Below are 13271 nucleotides of genomic sequence, written 5' to 3'. Positions count from 1 at the left end.
TTTCCAAAATCTGCCTTATGCTCGTTGCTAACTGTCCTAAGTCGTTGAGCAGTTCTATCCCACATCCACCCAGGCTAAATTTCTAGGAACAGACTGGTTCACTGAAAATAATAATAATAATAATAATAAAAAAACCTGCCCTGAGGCGTTCTGTGCATAACTGTCCTCTGAGGAAAGCTGCCTGGCCTGGCCTGCCCAGTTCCTTAAAAGCAACTTGATAAGACAGAAGAGATTGCATAAATTAGATCCATTTTCCTCTGTTGTTAAGTGACTGAATTAATCTGCACAAATAATGAGCTAAGTCAGTTTCCACAGCAGCCTAAGAAATTGGGCCGGATTCCGAAATGCAGTCACTGCTATGGCAGGGACTGAAAATATAATTGTGTGGCTGAGAAACTTGTGTGTGTGTGTGTGTGTGGTAAGACATTCATGGGAGCATTTACGGGGGGTGGGTTATTAGAAAAAGTACAAACTGCTCAAAAAGAAAGAAAGAAGAAAAAGAGGGTTTTTAACAATGCTTTCTTTTTTAAAAAAAATCTTTTTAGGGTATGATCCCATGGGTTGTGCCCTCGACAACCATAAGCCCCAGAACTCAGAGGCTTACAGTCATACTGTGCAGAGCAGGAGGAGCAGCAGAGGTGATTTTCACCTCTCCATCCTCTCACCCTGCATTTTGTGCTAGGCAAGCTTTTCTGCCTGTCTAACTGGGGTGTTTCAGAGAGGGAGGTAAAGAAGCTGGACAGGCCTCAGGAAAGCTCATATCCTGGCCTCTCCAGTCTCCTCCTTTCCCCACCCACTGAAATGTCCTCTTTTACAGCTCTCCAGGGTCGAGTTCCCAACCTCTGTGAACAGCCAGCTCTGCACTGGCTGCGAGGGGGTCTGAGCTCCAATTCCCAGTTCCAAGGTTGGAGCCCTGTCTTTGACCTTGAATTGGGGAACCCAAATTATCCTACTGCCCCTCAGATGTTGACTGGGGGACATAGGATTGTTCCCTTATTTTGTGAAATTTCTGGAACTACAAGGGAAGCAATCGGAATGGAACCTCCTCACATAAGATTGGGGAACCTATAGCCCAACATACATTGTTGGACTCCAACTCCCATCAACCCAAATACTAGTCTAGAGCCAGGTGTCTCATCTGGTCTTTCCATCACCAGGATATCAGGTACACACACGGGAGTGCACACACACACACACACACACACACATATAATGAGCCCCTCAAATGTCTGTCTGATCATCTTTTGGTAAACTTCTGGAAATGAAGACATCCCAAGTTATTAGATTGTACATCTGTATTTGCCAAAAAGTGTACTAAATAGCCACCATCTTGACCTTTTGTCATCTAGATGAATTTGCCCGAATTTAGGGCTCCTGCTAACTTTCTGATAATGGGTGAAATGTAATGCAAGTTTTCCACTGACAGAACTGCTTCCCCCTGCTCCTATATCCTCTCAAAATCTTCGCTGAAGGATTGGTGTATCCTCTTGAGTAAAATTTTTTAGGAGGTTCTCAGGGGGAGAGAAGAGAGGGAGAAATTCCCAATGTGCGAATGGACTTCTGCTTGTGCAACATTGGCTTATGCCCCTTTTCTTCTACAGGAGCAGTTGAAAATGTTAGCGTGAAATTACTTTGCTCATATCTTAGTCTCTGCCAGCCCATGTTATGCATTCTTATACCTTGACAATTACCTTCAGGGTTTTTTTCTTCATATGATTCAGTTCCTTTTGAACTCTCAAAATCTCTATCAGGTTGCATGATGACACCTGTGGATTAATTTTTACCGGCATTGCTTTGATAAACAATTTACACCTTAAAATATAGCTTTGCAATCTGTATCAACACCCCATTGATCTTCTGTTTCTATGAAATTTACTCTTTGTACCAAATGTGTCACAGTCCTTAGATCCAGTATAGCCTGAGCATCAAAACCTACTACATAGAATTCCAACTGAGCTGCCTTGCTGTTTCAACGAATTTACTAAATACTTGTATATATTTTTCTGAGACAATGTGTTCCTAATGTGGTATTTGAACACTGAAGTAGTTCAGCTTATAATGCTTTATAACTTTCTATAAACATTGCATTAAAACTCATGCCAATTTTAAAATTCACAGGATGACAATCAATTAAGAGACACACAACTCATCTTCCTGAGAGGAAGAATTTAGTGTACCAATTAAGAAATCATGTGGTTTTTCATCTGTTTATGCCAGTGCTGAGATCTTTGCTTTGAGATTTTTCTCTCTCTACTTTTATAAATGTTAGCAAAATGATATTTGAGTAACTCTTGCAGAAGGGCTATAGGATTTGATGGAAATCTTGCTATGTTGGTAAAATATGCCAGCAGAACGTTCCACTGGATAAACTGTTCTGGGTAAAATGGGCAGCATAGAGATGGAATAGGGAAGGAGCACATTTACATCATATCCTCTGGACCATGGCACACCCCCATCAATAGTGGAAGTTTACACAGCTCCAGGTTCTAGTTCTACTGAGATGAAAAGACTCTATTGACAGCAGCCACCAGTAGGGGCCAAGACATGCAACACAGGAGCAACAGATACACACTGGCAGCAGCAACTTCCAGTGTCTAAGAGCATAGGATTGGAAGCATGGGATGGGAGTTTGAGTCTACACACACACACACACACAGAGAGAGAGAGAGAGAGAGAGAGAGAGAGAGAGAGAGAGAGAGAAGGCAACTAGCACCCACTCACCTTTTACATGCTTGGCAAAAGAAAAAGCCAAGTCAAGGGGAAAAGAGAGGGAGAGCCCAGAATTGAACCCTCAATGCAGATATCACAGAGCAATTCCCTAAATAATCAGGCATCAAGAGATGAATCAGATACATAATGGGGGGATTCGTCTCTTCCCCTCACCCCCGCAAACCAACCTGAGTCCTGAGACCTAGACATACGAACCAAGAGCACAGTGGCTATGTGGAGCACCTCACTTTTTACATGTAGGAGGTCCCATGTTTGAAACTGGGGCACAGCCTCATACTAGGGCCAGATCTACACCTCATGTCATATTATTATGGTCCCATCATGGGGACGCTATACTTCCCTTATGTATTTATACCTTGTAGAAGCCACAATGATATCTGTTGCACTGTTTTGAATAATATGGAATAAACAGTGGGAAAGTGGTATACAGAATGCCGAATGTGCCCCAATAGCAATCAGTGCACTTCAATACCAATAAAAAGCACTAGTGTAGATCTATCCCTGGAAAGGTGGACATGGCCTCCTCACACCCAGCCAAGCACTTCTGAGCCAATCAGGAGGCACACTGCATTGATCAATAGCTTGGCTCTTGCAAAGGCCCTGCCACCTGGTAACCTACATAACCAACCCCCCTGGCAACTCCTGCTATTTGCCTGACATGCTAGCCCTGCTGGATAGCATTCCAGCAGGCTCTTGGCCGCTCCCTTTGTTCATAGAATCATAGAATGGTAGAGTTAGAAGGGGCCTATGAGGCCATCGAGACCAACCCTCTGCTCAATGCAGGAATCCACATTAAAGCATACCTGATAGATATTGCTTTTTTATTGACAACTATTAATCACTTCCATCTCTACATTTTGAGTTTGTTTCCCTCTGACAACAGAGTGCAGGACACAGAATAATGAGCTCTAGTTACAGGAAACCAGATTCCGGCTGGACATCGAGAAAATCTTCCTGTTAGAGCAGTACAACAATGGAACCAATGACCTAGGGAGGTAATGGACTCTCAAACACTAGAAGCATTCAAGATACAGCTGGACATCCATCTGTCAGGTATGCTTTAAAATGGATTCTTGCATTGAGCAGGGGGTTGGACTCAATGGCCTCATAGGCCCCTTCCAGCTCTATATTCTATGATCCTATGAACACAGTTCACACACACACCCTCTGGGAATGTGTATATAAATCTGATGGACAGTGTTCACAAAAACTTAAACCAAAACTTAAACCCAGCTCTACCTTTCCTTTTCATCAAACCCAGGTGAGGCAGTGGCTGTTCTGAACCAGTGCCTGGGCACGGTAATGGACTGGATGAGGGCTAATAAACTGAAACTCAATCCAGACAAGACGGAGGTACTGTTAGCGGGTGGTTCTTCTGTCCGGCGAGGTGATGTTTGCCCTGTCCTGGACGGGGTTGCACTCCCCCTAAAGGATCGGGTCCGTAGTTTGGGGGTGCTCTTGGATCCAGAACTGTCACTTGAGGCACAGGTGAACTCAGTGGCAAAGAGCACCTTTTATCAGCTCAGGCTGATATACCAGCTGCGGCCTTATCTGGACAGAGATAGCCTAGCTACAGTTATCCATGCTCTGATAACCTCTCGTTTGGATTACTGCAATGCGTTATACGTGGGGCTGCCTTTGAAAACGGTCCGGAAACTTCAACTGGTGCAAAACAGGGCAGCAAGGTTATTAACAGGGACTGGCCGGCGAGATCACATTACGCCAGTCCTTTTACAACTTCATTGGTTGCCAGTCCAGGTCCGGGCCCGATTCAAAGTGCTGGTATTGACATTTAAAGCCCTAAACAGTTTGGGGCCAGGTTATCTGAAGGAACGCCTCCTCCCATATGTACCTACCCGGACCTTAAGATCATCTACAGGGGCCCTTCTCCTTGAGCCCCTGTCAAAGGAAGTGAGGCAGGTGGCTACTAGGAGGAGGGCTTTCTCCGCTGTGGCACCCCGGTTGTGGAACGAGCTCCCCAGAGAGGTCCGCCTGGCGCCTACACTGTACTGCTTTCGTCGCCAGCTGAAGACCTTTTTATTCACTCAGTATTTTAACACTTAATTTTAACTTAAATTTAAATTTTACTGTTTTAACTCTGTATTTTAATCTTATATCAATTTTGCTGTGTGGTTTTATCCTGGTTGCGCTTTTTATACTGTATTTCGTAATTGTGTTTTAAACTGTTGGGTGTTTTACTGTGGTTTTAATTTTTGTGAACCGCCCAGAGAGCTTCGGCTATTGGGCAGTATAAAAATGTAATAAATAAATAAATAAATAAATTTGTTACATCTTTTCAGGTGCCACCAGACTCTTCCATGTTTTAACGTATTAAGAATGTATTTTTACTACCAAGAAAGGCAAGAAAAGTTTGTGGGATTTTCCACCTCAGATCCCAAAATAACTTGACCAGCTGTTTGTATTATGCATCTTGACCAGAGGGGCGTAATTTGTTGCTTTTGGGCTCACCCTGCATAATACTCAGGATGTACAGACGATTCATGCTCTATGGAGGTTTAGCAGACGCCAAGTACCACCGGAGAGACGGAGCCATAGCGAATTGAGGGAAAAGGTTGGCCCTGGAAGGCGAATATGACGTTACCAATTCCTGAGGGAAGAAAAACAACAGCGTCTTGTGGCACCTTAAAGACGAACAAATGTATTCTGGCATCTGATAAAGTGGGCTATAGTTCAGGAAAGCTTATGCCAGCATGAATGTATTAGTCTTTGAGGTGCCACAGGACCCTCTGTAGTTTTTGTTCCAACAGACTAAGGCAGCTACTACCCTCTGGAAATTATTACTGAGGGAAGAAACCTGCATCCGACTTGCACGAGCCGGCCGGCGGTTGCGGGCTCCTTTGCGCACGCTCGGGGAAGGGGAGGTGGGGCTCGGGCGCGCACGCGCGTTGGGGTAGGCACAGGCCTTGCCTGTCTCAGGCGGCGCGAGACCTCGGCTTCGCTCGCTCCTCGGCCGGAGGGGCGGGTAAAAGGAGCGCGGGTGCGCGCACGGGGAAGCGGGGGGGGTCTCTTCCCGGCCCTGAAAGCGCGGGGACGCGCGGCCGGAGCATGAGGGGCGGCCGAGTGTGAGGGGCTCGGGAGGGCCGGGACCCGGGTCCCTTCCCCACCGAGGGAGAGCAGGGAGCGAGCGATGGTGCGGGCTGGCCGGGGGGATGGAAGCTGCGTCGCCACCGCTGAGGCGCGGCTGTCCCGCCGCCACCACCACCACCGCCCCCTCTGCCCCCTCCTGCTGCTGCTGCTGCTGTCTTCGCGGCCCGCGGGCTCCGAGAGCCTGAGGGGCCCTATGGCTATGGAGGCAGCCCTTCCCGCCACCGGGCCCGGCCTGAGCGTCTACATGAGCCAGGAGGAGGTGCGACGCCTCATCGGTGAGTGACTGAGCGAGGGGCAGACAGACGGCTGCGCCACTCCCTCTCCGTTGTGTGCCCCGCGGTCCGCTTCCTTCGAGAGGCTTTTCTGGGAGGGAGAGAAGGACGGCTGCCCACAGCTCCTGGGCTCCAAGCAGAGTGGGGCCCCGGCTACGCGTTGGGGCGGGGGGCTAAATGGCGGGGGCCGCTCCTGGGCAAGCTGCGGGATCCTCAGCCCAGGCCACCCCTCCCATCCCCTGGCCCCTCGTTCCTTGTACGGCCTGGCTGGGTTCATGCGACTTAACCATCTTTGTGCTTGGAGCACGCTGCGATGGGTTGGATTTCGGGGTGGAAACAAATACAGGCACGTACGTGGCTTAGGAGGAGGAGGAACGGGCGCCGGTGGGGGGGGGTTGTTCCTCCTTCAATGTTAGGAGTCGGATTTATTTCGAGGGCACTTTAAAACGTGCTTTACGGTGAGAAGGTTGTTATTTTTCCCACGAAGAGGGGGTGGGAATGGGAATGAGGCTGGCAGAATCATCACTTTGCCCCTAAAGCCCACCCAAGTGAGATCATGGCGAAGGTGAGAACAGAAGTCTCCCAGAGCCAAGGCCAACAGGCTATCTGCGTGCACTTGAAGTAAGCAAGTTTTAGCACAGCCTTCCCCCAACCCCGGTCCCTCCTGATGTGTTTGACAGCAACTCCCATCATCCCCCAGCCATCGTGGCCATAGCACATGCTGGTAGGCATGATGGAGCTTATAGACCAGCACATCTGCTGGGCGGGGGTGGAGGAATGATTTTTAATACAACAAGCAATGATTTTTAATACAACTAGTCATACTTATGCTTACTAATACCTGATAATTGATGGCTGGGTAAAAACACATCTTCTCATATGCCAATTAATTTGTGGTGTCTTAGTGACCTATTTCTTTGAATCTAACTATTGCAGTATGACTGCTTTGTGAAATGTACTGAAATATTGCCAATTTTGCCTGTCCTCTTAGAGCTTGCCTACTTGGAAATAAGCAGCACTGAAATGATTGAGTCAGTGTTCTTTTGGGTAGAAGGGTTAATTTTATCAGCTTCCTCTTGCTCACCCCCGCCCCGCCCCCATTAAGTCTTGTTAACGCAGGTGATATGGGAAATATGGGAAATCTCGGTCTTGAAATGCATATCGCAGAACTGAAATTCCTATATACATTAATATTTCAAATTATTCTGTGTATATTCAAGAATTGTACTTGAAAACCTTTAAATGTCACATAGATTGCCCATTTATGTATCACTGAAGTGATTTATTTATAAAGTGCTAAGAACTGCCATAGTTAATGCATCCACATAAGCAAACATGTCCACAAAGGCTACTAGCTCACAACAATATTTACTAGTCTAAATTTGTCCACACATACATTTATGCATGCCCCCTCCCCCAACCCTGTCTTTCACTTTACAACAACCCTGTTGAAAAAAATTATTTCCTACAGGCAATTAGGTAAGAGATGATAAATTTCTGGTTAAGTAGATGTTGGTGTAGGGAGAAAAATATTGAGAATTTATCTTCAGAACTGTAAATATAAATTACAGTTCTGAAGCTTTCTACCAACAAGGAAAGCTTTGTATAAGTGAACTGTTAAGAGTTTAGAAGCTTTTTTCCTTATAGTTGTTATTGTTTGCAGTATTTTCTGTACAAGAATTTGAATAGCTTGAAAACTTAAGAAGAAATGTATCTGAGAATACTTGGAAATACAGGATTTTGAGGGCCAATTCTATCAAACAGTGATTAAACATGAAACTGAAGAATGTAGATCTTGCAACATGGGTTGGACAGCAGGGGTGATTACCTTGTTTTTTTGTATGTTTGTTTGATAGGATTGTGTATATCTGATACTCATCAGATTGGGAATGGGTTACACATGCTGCATATAAATGGCTCAACAGTATCTTGTTGAAATGTTTTCACTTCTGTTGACGGATAAAATATTCTCCATCAGTAGATCCAGTTTAGTAGTGTTTAGATTAGCTGTTTTCATGTGTGGCAAATCCTTGCCATTCCTATGAATCAGTTACTCTTGTGGTTGCTAGCTATGTATGGAAATATACAGAAGACACCACAAGATTTCCCAGTTAGACTGATGAGGCAATTTTCAGTGTCCATATAATCTCTTACAAAGTTATAAAACAATAGCTAGTGAGCATCTATTTGTTCTGTGGTAGGTCATTAAAGTACAGACATGGTTTAATACACTTCTTCACAAGCCTCTTACCATACTGATTTCACTTTTTTCAACTTGCCTTCTGAACCAGGATGACAATAATCACTACTTTAGAAATCAAGGCCTTCAGAACTCTAAAAAGTGCTTGTGGTTCCAGGCATGTCAACAGTGTCTCACGAACTGCCTGTACATCACCAGCTCCCTGTTACATTATTCCATTTACTTGTAACTCTGCTTTCCTGTAGAAACTTGTTTTCCATCTTTCTCTTTGGTGGTATCTCTGTACCCGACATTTTCAGTGCTACCTGACCTCTTAGTTGGTACATTGTGATTTACTGTGGGGAGGGGGGAATATTCTGGTAATAGTGTGTGGTAAAGTTTTTTTTAAAAGACTAGTATGTAACAGTTTATGAATGCATACTGGGAGTTGATTCTGTAGTACTTCTTGAATTTCTCCTTTCAGCAGTTCTACATCCCTAACTTTTGCTGTGGGCCCCCTGGCCCTCAGGAGAGATGTTTCAGAGCTGCAAAGGAGAGGAGAGGGTGGGAAAGCCCCATTACATGAGCAGACATTATCCTGTAATAATTCCCCATGTCGGTGGTAGAAAGTCCTAGCTGTCAAATCTGGTACAATTTGAAGTTGGTTTGGAGGGCAAGCACAAGTGATGTTTTTTGCCGGTTAAGATGTAGTGGCAAACTAGTTTGTGCCATTGAAAAAGTAATTGTGAGTTACTTGTTCATGGAGCACCAAACCATGGCTTAATGCAGGGGCAGGGAACCAGGTGCCCTCCAGGTATTTCATACTGTTACCCCCCCCCATCAGCTCCAGCCAGCATGGCCAGTGGTCAGGAATTATGGGAGTTGCAGCCTGAAACATCTTGAGGGTTTTGGATTGTCAACTCTTTGTTCAGCATTAAATGTCTGAACCAATCCAGTGCATGTTGTTAGGTTGCTTTCTGTTGCATATGAGCAATTGAATAAAAGTAGTTCTTAATAACATGTATCTTGACATTTCTGTTTGATCCTATATTAGTATAAGGCTTTTCATTTGAATTTAATACTTTAATAAAATGCTAACATGCTGCAGGTATTTTTTATTTGGAATTTTTATATGACACCAGTTCATCAGTTTGTTTATTAAAAACCCTTATAAAATAATTTCTCTAGGCATTGTACAATTCAGTTTGAAATAACTATTAACAGAAAATCACAATAAAAACAGAAATATCCAACACCACATAAAACCAATAGACAGACACAACATTAAAAATATGAAAATGAAAATAACCATCAGGAACAAGAGTTAATACCCCACTGCAGGGGCTAAAATAATGGATCTTAAATACTTAAGAGGCCTGAGAGAACAGAGAAGTCTTAGCCTGATGTCAAAAAAAAGCAATTTGGGTGCCAGGCGAGCTTTCCTAGAGAGAGCATTTCAGAGCTGGGGGACCACTACTGAAAAAGCCATTTCTCAATAGTACCATTAGTTACATTTTATTATTTCCATATATCTGCCTAGAAATGTAATTTTTAATCAGTATGCTCACCGATATATCTATTCGTTGCAAAGCCTGCATAAATAAAGGCATCTTTAACTGTCATTTGCAAGTCATTTGGTGCCTAGGGCACTTGCATCCTGCTTTTGGGCTTCCCAAAGGCACCTGGATGGCCACTGTATGAACAGAATACCAGACTAGGTGGTCTCTCAGTCTGATTCAGCATAGGTTTTCTTTCATTAACTTCAATTTCAAGGGCAAGCCTGGGAATCTATTTATAGAAAGTAGTTCATACTTCACCCTGGATGAGTAGGCATAAAGCTAATTGAACGTTAGCACAAGTATGCATATTTATTTACCACATTTTAATATAAAAGATTGAGCCTTTCATGAAACTATATCTTGGCCATATGTATTGTCATGGGATAAACAGGCACACCTGGACATGCAATAACTTGCTATATCTTATTTTATTGTACTTCTTTCCTGAATATTCATGCTTGAAGAATTTTGAAAGGTTGGATGTTTTCTACATTTCCAAATACTCAGTAGTCTAGTAAAATATATCATTTTACTAATTCTGTGTTGATGATTTACAATTCTGTCCTGATTTGTTTTTTTCTGGGCTCTAAATTTTCATGATTTTGTTGTAGCATGCTGTTTTTAAATAAGGTGTATGTAAAGTGGACAGTTGCTTTTTGGGTTGGTGGCACATTGCAGAATTCCTAGGCCCAGTCACTAGATTTTGGAGTTTGAACTGCAAAAAGACCCTAAGTAGTTAAGGTCTTCCCCAAGTCTATGGGGCTTTATGCATGCACTCTAGTTTGCATGAGATGTGACACTGTGGGGCCCATAAAGGACCTAGCATCTGATTAGTAATTAATCTGTAAGAAGCCTGATCAGTCCACTGGACATCTACGTAATTAATTTGATTTTAAAAATGGGAACTGATTTAACCTCCAGATAGCTAGAACATCTCAAGTAGCTTGATTGTAACGTGGTTTTTTTAGCATGGGAAAAGTAGCAGAATTATTTGGCATGATACATAACCATACTTTTTTGGGATTTATTGTCCTGTGGAAGTTTTAAAATGTAATTAGCATGTAATTTAAAATGTAAAATGCAATTAGGGTGGACTTGGGTACCAGAAATGTACCATGAGAACTGGGCTGGAGGTAGGGCATCATGCTAGATATCCTGATACATCAGTGGATGAGTGTGGAAGTAGGAGTAACATCAGTAGAAGAGTGGGATAGAAATAGCAAACCATATTCTGATAAATATAGGGTGGCTTTGGTTCACTTGTTCTCTTAATCTTCACCACAGCTAGGGGAGTGGGAGAGGAACACACAAGTTCATGATCTATTCCTTGAGTAAAAAGCAGGGGAGGGGGGAGTTACCTGGACAGTGCCTTGTTCATATTGTGAGACTAATCAACCCGGTAACCAAGAGAGATCTTTAGTATGGTCCAGACTTCATCAAATCAAGAGCTTCCTCTGTTTCCTTGTGCACATAGTAAAAGTAGAATTAAGAATGATCTGATCATTCTGGCATCCCAACCATAAATATGTTGTGTTGTAAGCAAGTTTCATTCAAATCAACCGGATTAGTAGTGAAATAAGGTGTTTCAGATTGAGGTCTAAACTTTTGAATTAGATGTATAGTTTGATCTTCGTGTAAATATGTGGTTAGCATAAATCAGGGCAAAATATAATTTTAAAGCTATATTTTTCCAGTAGTGAAATATTTGAATGATTAAGGCAGTGATCTAAATGAGCTAGAAGTGCTCAAGAAGAACTGCTTGTGCAGCTAGAGATTTCTTTGTTTTTTGCCACAACAACTTCAGACTCTCTTGTTGCCAGAGTGGCTTGTATCTTAAGCTGTCAAAAATTAGATGGTTAAAACACTTTAAAACTTCAGCTGTACATTTTGAAATGAATGTATAATCCTTCTTAAATTGTGGCTTATATTCAGCAGAGTCTGTGTCTTCATTAATAAGAGATATATGTTAATTAAATTTAAGTTGGGGTCTTCTAGCACTGACATGTGTCAATTTCTGCTGTTCCCAGTTTCCTTTGAATAATATAAAGTGACAATAGTTTTCTGCACTGCTGCATGCTGTACAAAATCTAACACATTTTCAGTAATTGTGCCATGGTGTGGAATTCGTTCTGTGCTATGCGTGTTGGTATTACCTCCACTCCTCATCAGCACTGAAATTAGCACAGTTTCCATTTTGGATGGAAACTGAGTTTGTATTTGACTTAGTATGTATTTGGCATGCAAGAAATCCTTTGTGGTGCCTACACTCAGCCTAGCTTAGACTTCCAAAAGAGAATAAAACATAGAAGCTGTACTCCAAAATAACGTCACTTGCTTTTCTTTAAGAAACATTAAAAAATTGAACATTGAATTGATCATGGTTGTTCATCCAGTTTTAGAGTCAGGAGCTGTCCCTCAACACAGTTTCAATAGCTGTGTAATTGATTTAGAAACATCGGAGGTAAATTCCAGGCAAAAATGGGTATGATCAAAAACAAAGATGGCAAGGACCTAACAGAAACAGAAGAGATCAAGAAAAGGTGGCAAGAATATACGGAAGATCTGTATAGGAAGGATAATAATATCGGGGATAGCTCAGACGGTGTGGTCAGTGAGTTAGAGCCAGACATCCTGAAGAGTGAGGTTGAATGGGCCTTAAGAAGCATTGCTAATAACAAGGCAGCAGGAGACGACGGTATCCCAGCTGAACTGTTTAAAATATTGCAAGATGATGCTGTCAAGGTGATGCATGCCATATGCCAGCAAATTTGGAAAACACAAGAATGGCCATCAGACTGGAAAAAATCAACTTATATCCCCATACCAAAAAAGGGAAACACTAAAGAATGTTCAAACTATCGGACAGTGGCACTTATTTCACATGCCAGCAAGGTAATGCTCAAGATCCTGCAAGGTAGACTCCAGCAATTCATGGAGCGAGAATTGCCAGATTTACAAGCTGGGTTTAGAAAAGGCAGAGGAACTAGAGACCAAATTGCCAATATCCGCTGGATAATGGAGAAAGCCAGGGAGTTCCAGAAAAACATCTATTTCTGTTTTATTGACTATTCTAAAGCCTTTGACTGTGTGGATCATAACAAACTGTGGCAAGTTCTTGGTGGTATGGGGATACCAAGTCATCTTGTCTGCCTCCTGAGGAATCTGTATAACGAACAAGTAGCAACGGTAAGAACAGACCACGGAACAACGGACTGGTTTAAGATTGGGAAAGGAGTACGGCAGGGTTGTATACTCTCACCTTATCTATTCAACTTGTATGCAGAATACATCATGCGACGTGCTGGGCTTGACGAATCCAAGGCTGGAGTTAAAATTGCAGGAAGAAACATTAAGAATCTCAGATACGCAGATGACACCACTTTGATGGCTGAAAGCGAGGAGGAGCTGAGGAGCCTTATGACA

At 43.1% G+C, this 13271-nt stretch overlaps 1 protein-coding gene across 1 annotated transcript in view; it reads left to right on the top strand.

The window, feature by feature from the left end:
• Window positions 1–5863: 5863 nt before the first annotated feature.
• Window positions 5864–13271, top strand: part of RYK (receptor like tyrosine kinase) — a 49822-nt gene continuing 42414 nt past the window's right edge. The window contains exon 1 of the mRNA XM_063132316.1: window positions 5864–6113. Coding sequence (XP_062988386.1) covers window positions 5879–6113 — 235 coding nt within the window. The 5' untranslated portion in view covers window positions 5864–5878. The remainder of the gene's footprint in view (window positions 6114–13271) is intronic.

The sequence above is a fragment of the Elgaria multicarinata genome, chromosome 8, assembly GCF_023053635.1.
Source record: "Elgaria multicarinata webbii isolate HBS135686 ecotype San Diego chromosome 8, rElgMul1.1.pri, whole genome shotgun sequence".
Classification (NCBI taxonomy): Eukaryota; Metazoa; Chordata; class Lepidosauria; order Squamata; family Anguidae; genus Elgaria; species Elgaria multicarinata.
This window is presented reverse-complemented; position numbering and strand designations above follow the sequence as displayed.